This window comes from Eubalaena glacialis, chromosome 19 (assembly GCF_028564815.1).
Source record: "Eubalaena glacialis isolate mEubGla1 chromosome 19, mEubGla1.1.hap2.+ XY, whole genome shotgun sequence".
NCBI lineage: Eukaryota > Metazoa > Chordata > Mammalia > Artiodactyla > Balaenidae > Eubalaena > Eubalaena glacialis.
Window position 1 is genome coordinate 22,593,057 of NC_083734.1, and position 16,139 is coordinate 22,609,195.

The 16,139-nt window shown below is 36.1% G+C and overlaps 1 protein-coding gene across 15 annotated transcripts in view; it reads left to right on the top strand.

Moving 5' to 3' along the window:
* Positions 1-16,139, top strand: part of SYNRG (synergin gamma) — a 93,608-nt gene that overhangs the window by 16,279 nt on the left and 61,190 nt on the right. For all 15 annotated transcript variants that reach the window (XM_061174689.1, XM_061174690.1, XM_061174692.1 and 12 more), the window contains exons 4-6: positions 11,181-11,311; positions 11,986-12,091; positions 12,604-12,715. In XM_061174689.1, the coding sequence (XP_061030672.1) occupies positions 11,181-11,311; positions 11,986-12,091; positions 12,604-12,715 (349 nt within the window). The remainder of the gene's footprint in view (positions 1-11,180; positions 11,312-11,985; positions 12,092-12,603; positions 12,716-16,139) is intronic.

The following is a 16,139-nucleotide window of genomic DNA, read 5'->3' on the forward strand; positions in this document are numbered from 1 at the left end:
GTATATTCAAAGTGCAGCCTCCATATTGGCTTCTCTTTAACACTAATGATGCTGGACATCTTTTCATGTGCTTATTTGCCATCATTACATTCTCCTCAGCGAAATGTCCCTTCCTGTCTTCTGTTCATTTTCTAGTTGGATTTTTTTGTTATTTTACTGTTGAGTTGCACATATTTTCTTCCAGTCTGTAGCTTGTTGTCTTAGTCTGTTCAGGCTGCTATAACAAAATGCCAGAGATTGTGTAGCTTATAAACAACAGAAGTTTATTTTTTCACAGTTCTAGAGGCTGGAAGTCCAAGATCAGAGTGCCAGCATAGTCGGGTGAGGACCCTCTTCCAGGTCACAGACTTTTAGTTGTATCCTCCCAGGGGGGAAGGGACTAGGGAGCTCTGTGGGATCTGTTTTTGTTTTTGTTTTTGTTTTGTTTTTGGGTTTTTTTGGGGGGGGATCTGTTTTTAAGAGCACTAATCCCATTCATGAGGCTTCGTCTCTCACGACCTAATCACTTCCCAAAGGCCCTACCTACTAATACCATCACCTTTGGGGTTTAGAATTTCAGCATATGAGTTAGGGGGAGACACAAACATTCAGACCATAGCACTTGTCTTTTCATCCTCTTAACAAGGTCCTTCTCAGAGAAAAAATTTTTAATTTTGATGAAATCCAATTTATCAGTTTTTCACTTTATAAAACATGCATTGGTATAAGTCTGAGAATTCTTCACCTTGCCCTAGATGCTGAAGATTTTTCTGATTTTTTTAAATTTTTTCTAAAAGTTTTACATTTTACATTTAAGTCCACGATCCATTCTGAGTTAGTTTTTGTACAAGGTATGAAACTTTGGTTGGGGTTTATTTTTTTGCCAATGGATGTCCAATTGCTCCAGTACCATTTGTTGAAAAGGCTGTCCTTCCTCCATCAGAGTGCTTTTGTATTTTTGTCAAAATCAGTTGGGCATGTTTATGTGAGTGTTTTTCTAGGTTCTGTGTTCTGTTCCATTGACTTATGTGTCTACTAGTCTTGATTACAGTAGCTATGTAAGACTGATTCCTCCCATGTTTTCTCCAACTTTATTGCAGTAAAATACACATAACAAAGTTTACCGCCTTAACCATTTTTAAGTATACAGTTCAGTGGTATTAAATACAGTCACATTGTTGTGCAGCCATTACCACCATCCATCCTCATAACTCTTTTCATCTTGTAAATCTGAAACTCTGTACCTATTGTACAGTAACTCCCCATTTTTCCCTCCTTTCAGCCCCATGCATCCACCATTATATACTTTAGGTCTTTATGTTTTTTGGGTTTTGGGGTTTTTTTTTGGCCGCACTGCACGGCATGTGGGATCCTAGTTCCCTGACCAGGGATCAAACCTGCGCCCCCTGCACTGGAAGCGCTTTGTCTTAATCACTGAACTGCCAGGGAAGTCCCTAGGTCTTTATAATTTTGATTACTCTAAGTATATCATGTAAGTAGAATCATACAGTATCCGTCTTTTTGTGACTGGTTTATTTCACTTAGCATAATGTGCTCAAGGTTTATCCATGTTGTAGCATATTGCAGAATTTCCTTCCTTTTTAAGACTAACATTCCATTGTATGTATATATGACACTTTGCTTACCCATTCATTGGTCTTTGGACACTTGGGTTGAGTCCATGTTTTAGCTATTGTGAATAATACTGCTATGAACACGGGTGTACAAATATCTCTTTTAGACTCTGCTCTCAATTCTTTTGGGTATATACTCAGAAATGGAATTGCTGGGTCATATGGTAATTCTATTTTAATTTTTTGAGGAACCTCCATACTGTTTTCCACAGCAACTGTACCATTTTATTCCCACCAACAATATAAAAGAGTTCCAATTTTTCCACATCCTCGCCAACACTTATTTTCTGTTTTTTTGATAGGATCCATACTAATGGTTGTGAGGTGGTATCTCATTATAGTTTTGATTTGCATTTCCCTAATGATTAGTGATGTTAAGTATCTTTTCATGTGCTTATTGGCCATTTGTATATTTTTGGAGAAATGTCTGTTCAGTTCCTTTGCCCTTTTTTAAAAAAATTTTATTTTATTTATTTATTTTTGGCTGTGTTGGGTCTTCCGTTGCTGCACGCGGGCTTTCTCTAGTTGTGGCGCTCAGGGGCTACTCTTCATTGAGGTGCACAGGCTTATTGCGGCGGCTTCTCTTGTTGTGGAGCACGGGCTCTAGGCGTGCAAGCTTCAGTAGTTGTGGCACACGGGCTTAGTTGCTCTGCGGCATGTGGGATCTTCCTGGATTAGGGCTCGAACCCGTGTCCCCTGCATTGGCAGGCGGATTCTTAACCACTGCACCACGAGGGAAGCCCCTTTGCCCATTTTTGAACTGAATTTTTTGTTGTTGAGTTTTAGGAGTTTCCTATATATTTTGGATATTAACCCCTTATCATATATGTAATGTGTAAATATTATCTCCCATTCTGTGGGCTGCCTTTTTACTCTGTGGATTGTGCCTCTTAATATACAGATTTTTAAAATTTTCATGAAGTCCAACTTGTCTGTTTTTTCTTTTGTTGCCTGTGCCTTTGGTGTCATATTCAAGAAAGCATTGCCAAATCCAGTATTATGAAGTTTCTATTCTATGTTTTCTACTGAGAGTTTTATTGTTTTAGGTCTTACATTTAGGTTCTTGATACATTTGGAGTTAATTTTTGTATAAGGTGTTGGGTAAGGGTCCAATTTTGTTGAAAACCGCCATTTGTTGAAAAGACTGTCGTTTACCCATAGAATGGTCTTGGTACGTTTGTCAAAAATCATTTTGACCCATATATGCAAGGGTTTATTTCAGGGCTTTCTATTCTTTTCCATTGGTCTATATGCCTTTATGCAAGTACCATTACTGTTTTGATTACTGTAGTTTTGTAGCAGGAAATCAGGAAGCCTGAGTCCTCCAGTTTTCTTCTTTTTCAAGATTGTTTTGGCTATTCAGGGTCCCTTGAGTATGAATTTTATTTTATTTTATTTTTTAAATTTTTTTTGAGGACTTGGTATACTGTTTTCTTTCTTTTTTTAATTTATTTTTTTAATATTTTGTTTATTTATTTTTGGCTGTGTTGGGTCTTCATTGCTGCACGTGGGCTTTCTCTAGTTGCAGAGAGCAAGGACTACTCTTTGCTGCGGTACGCGGGCTTCTTATTGCGGTGGCTTCTCTTGTTGTGGAGCACGGGCTCTAGGCACACAGGCTCAGTAGTTGTGGTGCGCAGGCTCAGTAGCTGTGGTGCACAGGCTTCGTTGCTCCGCAGCATGTGGGATCTTCCCGAACCAGGGCTTGAACCCGTGTCCCCTCCATTGGCAGGTGGATTCTTAACCACTGTGCCACCAGGGAAGTCCCATTGAGTATGGATTTTAGGATGGGTTTTTCTATTTCTGCAAAAATGTCATCAGGATTTTTATAGGGATTGCTTTTGTAGTTTGCTTTGGGTAATATTGACATTTTAACAATATTAAGTCTTCCAATCCATGAAGCATGCATTGTGTTTCTATTTATTTATAACTTCTTTCATTTCTTTCAGCAGTTTTTGGTAGTTTTCATTGGATAAATCTTTCACCTCCTTGGTTAAGTTAGTTCCTAAGTTTTTGTTGGTTTTTTTTTTTTTTTTTTGATGCTATTGTAAATGGAATTGTTTTTGTAATTTCCTTTTTGGATGTTCATTTTTTGTGTATAGAAATGCACATGATTTAAAAACATTATTTTAATGTCAAGTTTTTTCTAGTGGTACATACCTCACTTTCTTAGTGCTTAGGGAGAAATACAATCTGAAAGCTTTATTTTGTTTCAATTTAATATTTGAACAATATTATTTCTCTAAGTTCTAGAACAGTCCATTTTTCATTTAATTTTGAGCATTTTATGCCTTTTCTTTTTGGTGGGAAGAGTAATTGTTTCTGCTGACATTCCTTCACCTCTTTTGGCTCCCACACCCCTATAGCAAGGTTGGCTCATGATTTTTGTGTGTTGACTTTGTATCCTGCCCCTTGCTGAATTCATTTATTAGTTCTAACAGCTTTTTTGTGGAGTCTTTATGATTTTCTACAAATAAGATCATATCATCTGCAAGCAGAGATCATTTTACTTCTTCCTTTATAACTTGGATGCCTTTTATTCCTTTTTTTCCCTAATTGCTCTGGTTAGAACTTCCACTACTATTTTGAATACAAGTGGTAAAAGTGGGCATCCCTGCCCTATTTCGTTTTTTTCCTTTTGGCCACGCCGCGCAGCATGCAGGATCTTAGTTCCCCAACCAGTGATTGAACCCGTGCCCCCTGCAGTGGAAGCATGTAGTCTTAACCACTGGACCACCAGGGAAGTCCCCCCCTGCCCTATTTCTGATCTTAGAGAAAAAGCTTTCTGTCTTTCACCTTTGGGTATGATGTTCACAGTGGGTTTTTCATATATAACCTGTATTGTGTTGAGGTAATTTTTTTCTGTTCCTAGTTAGTTGAGTGTTTTTTGTCATGAAATGCGGTTGTATTTTGTCAAATGCTTTTTCTGCATCCATTGAAATGAATGTGTGGTATTTACACGGATCATTTTTCATATATTGAACCAGCCTTGCACTACAAGAATAAATCCCAATTGGTCATGGTTTATAGTCCTTTTACTATGCTGCTGAATTCTGATTGCTGGTGTTTTGTTGAGGATTTTTGCATTAGTGTTCATAAGGGATATTGATCTGTAGTTTCTTTTCTTGTAGTGTCTTTGTCTGGCTTTGGTACCAGGGTTATGCTGGCCTTAGCGTAACCTCTCTCCTCTTCAATGTTTTGGAAGAGTTTGAGAAGAATTGCTATTATTTCTTCTTTAAATGTTTGGTATAATTCACCAGCAAAACCATCAGGGCAGGGCTTTTCTTTGTTGGGAGATTTTCATTACTGGTTCAATCTCATTAGCTATAGAAGCCTGATTCCTCTCACGTTGTTATTATTTTCAAAATTGTTTTAACTATTCTAAGTTCCTTTGCCTTTCCATAAAATTTTAGAATAATGTTGTCTAGGTCTACAAAAGCTCTTGCTGGAGTTTTGGTAGGAATTATATTAAACCTTTGTATCAACTTGGGGGAAATTGACATCTTTAATATGAAGATTCTTTCAATATATGAACATGGTATGTCTCTCCATTTTTTTGGGTCTTCTTTGGTTTCTTCATCAGCATTGTATAGTTTTCAGCATACAAGTCTTGTAAATGTTTTGTTAGATTTACATCTAAGTATTTCATTCTTTTGAGTAATTGTAAATGGCATTATATTGTTAATTTCTTTGTTAATGTGTTCATTGCTAGTATATAGAAATACAAATTGATTTCTGTATATTTGTCTTGTAAACTGAAACCTTGCTGAACTCACTTATTAGTTCTAGGAATTTTTGTGTAGATTCCTTTCGATTTTCTACTTAAACAGTCATGTCATCCTTTTATCAAGTTTTAACCCGCCATATTTGCTTCACATTTTTTAAAAGACTTTAACAATATAGGTATAATTTTCTTCCTCTACTTCCCCAGAGATAGTTATCACTATCATGAATTCACTTTTTATTGTTTCCATATGTAGTTTGTACTTTTTTAAATGTTTGTATATTCATGAATGTTATATAATATTTTCTAGGTTTTAAAATTTTACATAAGTGTGTTCCCTTTTGCATTTGATTTCTTCATTTAACATCGTTTTTCTCCAAGATTTATCCCAGTTGGGGAATGATGCCAAGTTTGTTCATATAGCTGCTAGTAGTATTCCATTGCATGAATATATATTCTTCTATTGATGGACATTTAAGTTGCTTTCAATTTTTTGCTCTTTGTTTTGGTTTTATTGATGTCTAAGTGTTCATTATATATTCTGGATTCTAACCTTCGTGGTTATTTGTGCTGTCAATATCTCCTTCTAGACTTTGGCTTGCCTTTTAATTTTGTTTATGGTGTCATGTTTTGTGGAAGTTAAGTCAGATGGATAAATCATTTCTTTTATGGTTTGAGCTTTTCGTGTCTCATCTAAGACATAATCCTACCCTGAGGTAATAATGATATTCTCCTGTATTTTCTTATTAAAAATTTAAAGTTTCTTTTTATATATAGGTCCTTAACCTACCTGGAATTGTTCTTTGGTATCAGTGTGAGGCTGAAGGGTCTAATTTTATTATTTTCCATTTGAGTAGACAGTTGTCCCCAAAACCATTTATCGATAGCCCATTCTTTTTTGTGCAGCATGTGGGATCTTAGTTCCACGACAAGGGATCGAACCCATGCCCCCTGCAGTGGAAGCGTGGAGTCCTAACCACTGGACTGTCAGGGAATTCCTCTCAGCAGCCCATTCTTTTTTTTTTTTTAATTTATTTATTCACTGTGGTGGCTTCTCTTGTGTGGAGCACAGGCTCTAGGCATGGGCTTCAGTAGTTGTGGCTTGCGGGCTCTAGGCATGGGCTTCAGTAGTTGTGGCTCGCGGGCTCTAGAGCGCAGGCTCAGTAGTTGTGGCACAGGGGCTTAGTTGCTCTGCGGCATGTGGCATCTTCCCGGACCAGGGCTCGAACCTGTGTTCCCTGCATTGGCAGGCGGATTCTTAACCACTGCGCCACCAGGAAAGCCCAGCAGCCCATTCTTTACCTGTTGATTTCTAAGATTACTCCTGTAATATCAAATTTCTTTATATGCTTTGGATTAGTTTTTGAACTCTTCTATTTGTCCCATTGCTATTCCTGTCTATCTCTACATCAATAAACATCTTACTGTCTTAATTGTTCTAGCCCAAGATAAGCCTTGATATCTGGTGGTGTGGATCCTCCTTTTTCTTTTAAAGAATTATAGCTATTCATGGTCACATCCCCTTCAGTATAAATTTTGAGATAAGCTTGTCAAATTCCATATAAAACCTGTCGTGATTTTGATTGAAATTGACATTTTTGGGACTTCCCTGGTGGCACAATGGTTAAGAATCCACCTGCCAGTGCATAGGACACGGGTTCGAGCCCTGGTCCAGGAAGATCCCACATGTTGCGGAGCAACTAAGCCCGTGCACCACAACTACTGAGCCTGCGCTCTAGAGCCCGCGAGCCACAACTACTGAGCCCGAATGCCACAACTGCTGAAGCCCATGCGCCTAGAGCCCATGCTCTGCAACAAGAGAAGCCACCCAATGAGAAGCCCGGGAACCGCAACGAAGAGTAGCCCCCGCTCACCACAACTAGAGAAAAGCCTGCGCACAGCAACAAAGACCCAAGGCAGCCAAAAATAAAAATAAATAAAAATTAAAAAAAAAAAAGAAATTGACATTTTTACTCTTTTAGTCTTACTGTCGTACCTCTCCACTTACTCAAATCTTCAGTAGCCTTCAGTATCCTTCAACTTGGGATGAACTTCTTTATCTTTTAGTCTTCTTAGTAGTTTATTGGATGTATCTCAGATTTCTGAGTTATTTCTTTTGCTGTGTTATTCACTCACTGTATAGCTAAGGATTCGTGTCTCTTAACCTTTTGGTTTATCTAGATTTCAAAAGAATGTATAAAATTAGACTCTATGAAATGTATAAAGTTACTTTTCAGGAGAAGGAGAAACACAAAATGCCATTTAGCAAGTTTGAATCTTCTTGAAGAACAGAATTGTGTAAATAGAAAGGTAATATGCATAATAACACCTTCTTTCATTCTTTATTATTTTTGTGGAATGTCTCATTTTGTCTTTTAGCCTATATGATTTGGGTGGTTTCTTTTGTGTTTTGTGTGCCTTGAGTAAACTGAGTCAAAATTTAAAAAGAAATTTTAATCCCGTACCACAAAAAAGAAATGGTAATTATGTGACATGGCAGAGGTGTTAGCTAATGCTATGGTGTTAATCATTTTGCAGTATATAAGTGGATCAAATCAACATGTTGCACACCTTAAACTCATACAATATTATATGTCAGTTACATCTCAATAAAACTGGAAAAAATAAGGAACTGATTAAATTATAGATTGGGGAAAAAAAAGAAACGTAATACTAGGACTCTGGCACTAATTTTTAGCAGCAAGAGAACCACAGTGTGATTAAAAATAAGTATGCATAGCCATTACTACCCAAGATTTAGAATAGGGAGTGTTAGTAATTAAGCAATATTACTTGTAATTCCAGTTGTAAAGTACTAGAAACCATTCATAAGCCTTACAGGCTGCTAGTATTTATTGAGCAGGTATGTGTCTGAGCACATGAATAGAAACAGAAAAAAAAATTTTTTTTTAATTTTAAGTTTGAATTTTATGGTGGTTGTTGGTAGCTGGAGAGGGAGCATAGCATAATGATGGAGAACATGGATTTGGGGACCAGAAGCTGCCTGGATCTAATCCTGGCTCTGACACTTGCCAGTAATGAGTGAGATACTTAACTATTTTCTGCTTCAATTTCCTCATCTGTAAAATGAGAATAATAGTAGCACCTACTGCATAGATTTGTTGTAAGGATTAAATTAATTAATACATGTAAAGCACTTAGAAAAGTCCCTGGAACATAGTACAGGCTTCATAAGTGTTATTACTAAGGTCTTCTTATTGATCATTATCGGAAATATCCCTAATTCTGATGATCTTACACATATATTGAGAATAATGTATGTAAATGCCTAGTTCTATAGCTGACATATGGCAGGAACACAGTAGAATGATACCTATAACTATTGTGTTCTTTTTTCTTATCTAGTTGCTTAATTCTGTATTTGCTTGAGGAATCTTATTTTGTTTCAGAAAAAAATTGAATCTTTACTGTTTTTGAAAGTGTTCTGTTATGTCATTAGTATTGTTTCTAATGTATAAAGTATATTTCTAATGTATAAAGATAATTATTTGTATCGTAGCTGTTATTTACTCATATGTACTAGACAGTGTTGTAGGTGCTTTACACATATTATATTGCTTCTAGACCTTAAAACAATCTTCCACTGTCTCAGTAAAGGTTCAGAACAAGAAGGTATTTTGGATAAGTTCAAAAGAAATACTTTTTTTATTTGAGGGAAACAGTAACATGATTTCTGTTAAAAGAAAATCAGACAAAATATACTTTAAGGCAAAAAGCCTTAAAAGCCTGGAGGTAAAGAGGATATTTCATTTTGATGAGAGATTAAATTCACCAGAAAGATTAACAGTTTGTATGCACCTAATAACCTGGCCTCAAAATGTATAAGACAGAAACTGACACAAAAACAAGGTGAAATAGACAAATCCACAATCAGTAAAGATACAGGTTTAAACAACCTTCTTAACAAGCTTGACTAGTGGATAAATAGGACACTGTTCCCAACAATTGCAAAATACACTTTATTTTTAAGCAAACATGGAATATTTATTAAAATTGAAATATGCTGGGCCATAGCAAATCTCAAGAAATGTCAAAAGGGTTGAAATCTTACATAGTAGGAGTCCTCATAAGACTCCTGCGTTGGGGATCCATTTGAGATCTGTAGTCAGGAATTTAAGGTGAGTCATCAAGGTTTTTTCCTCCAGCAAGGTTAAATGGTTTGGTTGTAAGGATAAGAGAAGGTGATTAGTTGACTAACCAGGAATGAGGTTTCCCAGGAGACCATACCAAGGAAGCCAGAGGTAAGGGAGCTAAGGATGTTTACAGAGGCATTTAATATTGAATCCTGGAGTCTAAGCTGAGCAAGAAGAGAAGTGAGGACGTGATGAGGATGATGGACAGTGGGAAAGTGGTAAGATTAATAGGTGGGAGGGAGGTATTAATGAAATAAGAGAATTGCTGGAGTACATGAGCTGGAAGGCTGGAAGGATAGAAGGTGGTGGTCAAGTGTTGGGATGTTTAAAATCAAGATTTTGGAGATGATGCAGTTACTGGGGCGGATGATCAGGGGAGATGGCCGTGGAATGGGAAACTGGAATGGTATGTTGGACATGATTGTGATGAGGAGACCTGAAAGGCCACAGTGTTAGATGAGTCATCCATATGATTATTGACGTCACCAAGAGCAGTTTAGGAGTAGAATGGACCATAGCAGGGTTCTGAAGCCTTTAGTTGAAGAGTGAGGGAGTTAAGGGTCAGTAGATGACATAAACAAGTTAGGATAGTAAATGATGAAGTCTGATGGCAAGAAATTAAAATGTGTTCAGGTTTTTGAAGGAAAAGAGGAGAAAAAGGGTTTAGAAGAAGCAAGGAGGAATATTGCCCGTCTACAGGAAATGTTGGAAGAAAAGTAGCAATCTCCAAATGAGAGGGCTTCCAGGGACAGCCAAGTTTCAAGTTAGGGAACTGAAGAGGAACTTTTCAGGGAGAAGGTTGAATAACAGAGGAATTTTCACTCAGTAAAAATTATCCATTGCCATCATTTTGATCATCATCATCATCATTATTCATGTTAGATTTTGTGGTTAGCTGTTGTGTAATACCATTCTTACTTCTGGACACTTCAGTAAACTTTATACTGTTGTATTGGTATGTCATTTACTATTGATTTTTTTTATTATTGATATTTTCTGTAAAAGTTTGGATAGCCAAGCCTATGATAATGAATATCAAAATAATCATTATCCTATCATACATATTGGAAAATCGTGTTTAATCTCATTTGTGGAATAACTACCATATGCCAGGCGCTTATCTATTGCTGGAAATACAGAGACATGTAAGATATGATACCTCTTCTCAAAGAGTATGGATCAGTGAACTCACCAGATATAACTAGTGAGTTGTACACACACACAGCCTTACACACACAGACTGAAAGATTTTACACACACACCCTCAGACTATTCTAGCAGTGGTGGTCCCCTCGAAGACATGAAGGAAATGGAAGGGGCAAGATATTAAGGGGAGCTTTTCATTTTTAGCCTGTGTTCTTTGAATCTTGTATTAAAATGCATTTATATAGTTCGTTAATAAATAATATTAAATATTCTATTAAAATGCCTTTATATAGTTCATTAATTAAAAATAAGAAAATTTATGGAAGTTACAGTTTTTCTTTGTAGTAATTAAAAGGAGAAATTGTGGGGACTTCCCTGGTGGTCCAGTGGTTAAGACTCCGTGCTTCCACTGCAGGGGGCACGGGTTCAATCCCTGGTTGGGGAACGGATCCTGCATGCTGTGCGGCGCAGCCAAAGGAAAAAAAAAAAGGATAAAAGGCGAAATTGTGTTTTTTTAAGCTTAAGTCTTTGTCTGTTTTTTTCTAGGCAGGGATACCAATGGGACCAATACCAGCAGGAGGAATGCCTTACCTGGGACAAGCACCTTTCCTAGGAATGCGTCCTCCAGGCCCACAGTACACTCCAGACATGCAGAAGCAGTTTGCCGAGGAGCAGCAGTAAGAGACCTCAGGATGCAAGGATAAGATACATGATAGCAGTCAATTTGAAAATGTCAGATGATCTGTAGTGCAGATTTGAAGCTGAAACATTTACGGTGCCTTTAAAACTCTTTAATATATACTCTTATTATTTAAACGTTTAAAGCCAGAAGGGACCTTAGAGATCCTGTAATTCAATCCTCTGACTTTACATCTGGGGAAAGTGAGGTCCAAAGAAATAAGCCACGTGTCAGCCTGGGTTACACAGTTACCAGTAAGACCTGGACCCGAGTGCGGGCCTCCTGAGTCCCAGAACCACTGCTCTTTCTGATGTATGTTACTGCCTCCTCCAGTAGAAGTTTCTTTTTTGTATGCAGAGCAAAGAGTGTTTTTATTTCGTCTACCTCCCTCTCTGTTTATTGTAATTACTTAGAATGTAAAATGTTGTCTCCTCCCCTTGCAAATTAGACAGGAAATAAATTCACGTCTATAATTTAGGTAAATCACTTTTTAGACTTATTTCGTATATTTGGAAATTAATATAGTGGTGAAATAGGATTGTCTTCAGAAAATTAGATATAATTATCAGTGAAGTTTTTAGTTCTAGAAATGCAAGATGACTTAGAAGAAATATGAATATAACAGTCGATAATCCTTGAAGCTGGCTCTTTACTAGATTGTTTTTCCTTCAGAAAACGATTTGAACAGCAGCAAAAGCTCTTAGAAGAAGAAAGAAAAAGACGCCAGTTTGAAGAGCAGAAGCAAAAGCTCAGACTTCTGAGTAGTGTGAAACCCAAGGTAACGTATTCCAGCACACAGCATACCTCCCCGAATGTGCCTCTTTTCAGTCATTTAGTGGATTTTGTTACGTGGGCACCAGCGCCAGCTGAGGCTGTGGTTGATTCGTTTTGGTTTTGTCTAAGTCCGAAAGCAAAGGACTTTTCTTTTTCTGTAAAGATACTTTATTGTTGAAGGGAATGGCATAGCAGCCATTATCTTCTCAACTCTTGTTTTCTACCTTTGGAATGCTTGTAATCTTTTCTTGGGAAGCATTAATACTGGATACTTAATATCTAACAGCTGTAGCCTAAAATATTTCTAAATGGGCCTTTTAATAATCTTCTTTAGAGTGTTGTTTTACGCCTTCGCTTTATGTCAATGTTTTTCTGACTTGGAAAATTCACTATCCGAAGTATGTGGTAAAAATATTGTAAATTGACGAATATCTGCACTTTTCTTTCAACTTGTGTGGATTAGGACAAAGTGTGAGAGACAAGTGAAGAAATATATATATATTTATTGTCTCCCAGACAGGAGAGAAGAGTAGAGATGATGCTTTGGAAGCCATAAAAGGAAACTTAGATGGGTTTTCCAGAGATGCTAAGATGCACCCTACTCCAGCATCACACCCTAAGAAACCAGGTAGTTTTAATTTAAAAATTTTCTTTTGTTGGAAGGTGACTTATAGTGCCTGTGTGTTTAATTGACCATTATGTGTGTGTGCGGAGAGTGAATGTTGAACTCCTCCTTCAAGCTAAGTACAGATTTGGATGTTTTAAAATTTACAGTGGGTTAAGAGCTCTGGTCTAGACAATCTTGGGAGGAAGAAACCTCTTTGTCTTCTAGTAAATGTCAGTTTGACAACTTTACTTGTAAATCTTCTGTATAAATGAGTATGTTAACGTTAGTAAAATCCATTCACTAAAAGCAAATGTAATAAAGGAGTTTACCATTTCATTCTCATTATTTTAAAGTAGTTTTACTTTTGAGGTACTAGTTCAGATTTTATTCAATGTGATGAAACTTACAAATTTTCTAAATGACTCCTTTAAAAAGTCATGGATTTATATGTATAAAATAGATAACTAATGAGAACCTACTGTATAGCATAGGGAACTCTACTCAGTACTCTGTGGTGACCTAAATGAGAAGGAAATCGAAAAAATAGGGGATATATGTATATGTATAGCTGATTCACTTTGCTGTACAATATAAAATAACACAATATTGTAAAGCAACTATACTCCAATTTAAAAAAAGTCATGGATTAAATAATATTTCTCGTGAAATTTTAATTTTTAAAATACATTCCTTTGTAGTTTTTATTTTCATTTACCATCAAATAAGCAAAAGAAAAGTACCTAATAGAGCAGGGTAAAGAGATATTTTTGGGGGGTTTTTTGCATGTGTTTTAAACATTTAGCAGTTGAAATGAGTCTTATCTTCACATAACTGTTACCATATCCTTTTTTAAAATTTGATATTTTGACATTTTATTCTCAGCTAATTTCAAGAATAACATACCATTAATAGGTGAATAGTTTTCATAAATCATTCAGCCAAGTGCTATTTTCTGCAGGCATGTATTACATTGACAGTTTTTATAGGTACCTTTTATAGGTGATATCAGGAGGGCATAATCTAATATTGGCAGAGTAACGAGTTCTTGACTTTCTGGGACAGCTTTGCCTCTGTGCTATTAATTTCACTTGCTAGATTATATACTCAGATTATCGTTACAAAAATATGCCCCAAAGTAAAATATATACTGATATTGAAAAGGGAATGGGTATTAGCAATCAGAATGAGTTCAGAAAGGAAAAACATACCTAAAAATGAAAATTATAAGCTGAATAAGCTAGTCAGTAAGTCATTTAAATACAGTCATTGGAATGGTAAAACTGGACCTAGCATGGAACTTAGATAAAGGAGAAGAAGGCAGAGAGGAATGGTCATTGTTAGGTCACATACTGTTCTATCCATATAGAATGCCCCCTTTGGACAACGGTATGGTTTAACAACTTCATTTTAAGTAATAAATTGGTGTTTTGATGTTCAAGTAATCTCTTGAGTTCAGTCAACATGCGTGCAGTTAGCTGTTTCTAGTTAACTGCTTCATGCTTCGCTAGAAAAATATGTTTTTGAAGCAAGCCCAAGGAATTTCCAGAGCTTCTCCAGCTAGGGTCTTAAACCTAGGCCTAAAGTATGTAAAAAGTTTCCAGCCTTTTTACCACCAGAGGCATAAACGCCCATAGACTGTTTATCTTAAAATATTGAATATACAAACTGTATCACATAATTTTTATACTTCTTATTAATCATATATATATATAGCTACAAGAGTTTCTAAGCCAAAATATATACCACATAGAACTAACATAATTCCAGTCAAAGGCAAAGAAATTTTTAGCCTAAAAAAAAAAGAAAGAAAAGAAAAAAAGTTGGTTTAGCCTAAACAGTCAGCTACTATATCCATAGTAGCTGTCAGTCTTGCATTGTTACTATTTTCTACCAGTACTGATCTGAGAACCCAAATTGAGAGCTTAAATACACACTCTCAGTAACCATTATTGGGAGGGTTGGGATTCATTATGACATGGCTTTTTTTAAACAAAATTCATTAAGGCAGTAATTTTGCATATTCATTTTGCATCTTTCATAGAACTTTAATGCTTCCAGCCTTTATTTCATGGATCCAAAAGAGAAGGGTCCAGAAGAGAAAAACATAGTGTCCCCATTTTTCAAATGAGAGCCTTTTTTAAAAAAGACTGCTCCTTGTGACATTAGACTTTAGTAAATGTTAAAGCAATTCAAAGAAGTTAAAAATGTGAAGAAGCAACAATAATAGTATTGTTAATGAGCCTAGTATTAAACATAATCCCTGTAGAGAAGGTTTATTACATAAGTGAATCTCATATTTAACAGTAAAAAGCCACAGTGATGTTTATGTCTTTTAGAGGCAAAGATCTTTTAAACATAGCTCTTAGGGTTTACTTTCTTAAATTGGCTGTTGAGTTATTTGACTTAGCACTTTATGATGTCCTAATTTTGATGCTTTTCACAAGAAAATATCACTTTGGTAATATGTTTGATGTTCTTGTTGCCTTTGTAATTTTCATTCCCCACACAGTAAGTTTCATCCTCATATGAAATATGAACTATGCTAAGTGTATGGATTAGGCATGATTTATCAAAAATTACAAGTGTGCGTCATGCACTGTTTTTTACTGGCATAATGAAATGTAATCATCAGTATATATCTGTCTAAAATGTATTCAGCAGCATATAGGTGGGTTCTCTTATTTATATTGGTTTGAGAAAATATTATCCAGATAAATAGATCAATTGGATTTCAAAAATAATCACCACTTTGATGTAAATTATTAGTGGTCTCAAGGAAAAAAAATAAGTTCTAACTTAATGAAAGAAGGAAAGAAATTTTGAGTTTTACATTTTTCTGTTTTTGAACAAAATGCAAAGTAGCTATAAAACCTCTTTTTAAAAAAGACTAAAAATGAAATTGAGTTATTTGTAGTGAGGTGGATGGACCTAGAGTCTGTCATACAGAGTGAAGTAAGTCAGAAAAGCAAATACTGTATACTAGCACATATACATGGAATTGAAAAAAAAAAATGGTTCTGATGAACCTAGGGGCAGGATAGGAATAAAGACGCAGATGTAGAGAATGGACTTGAGGACACAGGGAGGGGAAAGGGTAAGCTGGGACGAACTGAGAGGGTAGCATTGACATATATACACTACCAAATGTAAAATAGATAGCTAGTGGGAAGCAGCTGCATAGCACAGGAGATCAGCTCGGTGCTTTGTGACCACCTAGAGGGGTGGGATAGGGAGGCGCAAGAGGGAGGGGATATGGGGATATATGTATGCATATAGCTGATTCACTGTTATACACAACAGAAACGTAACACAACATTGTAAAGCAATTACACTCCAATAAAGATGTTAAAAAAAAAAAGACTAAAAAATTGTAAATAGACATCAAAGTGTTTTGCATTCATTGTATGATTCTGTTTGTTGTTACATGTTATTTCTTATTCACCTC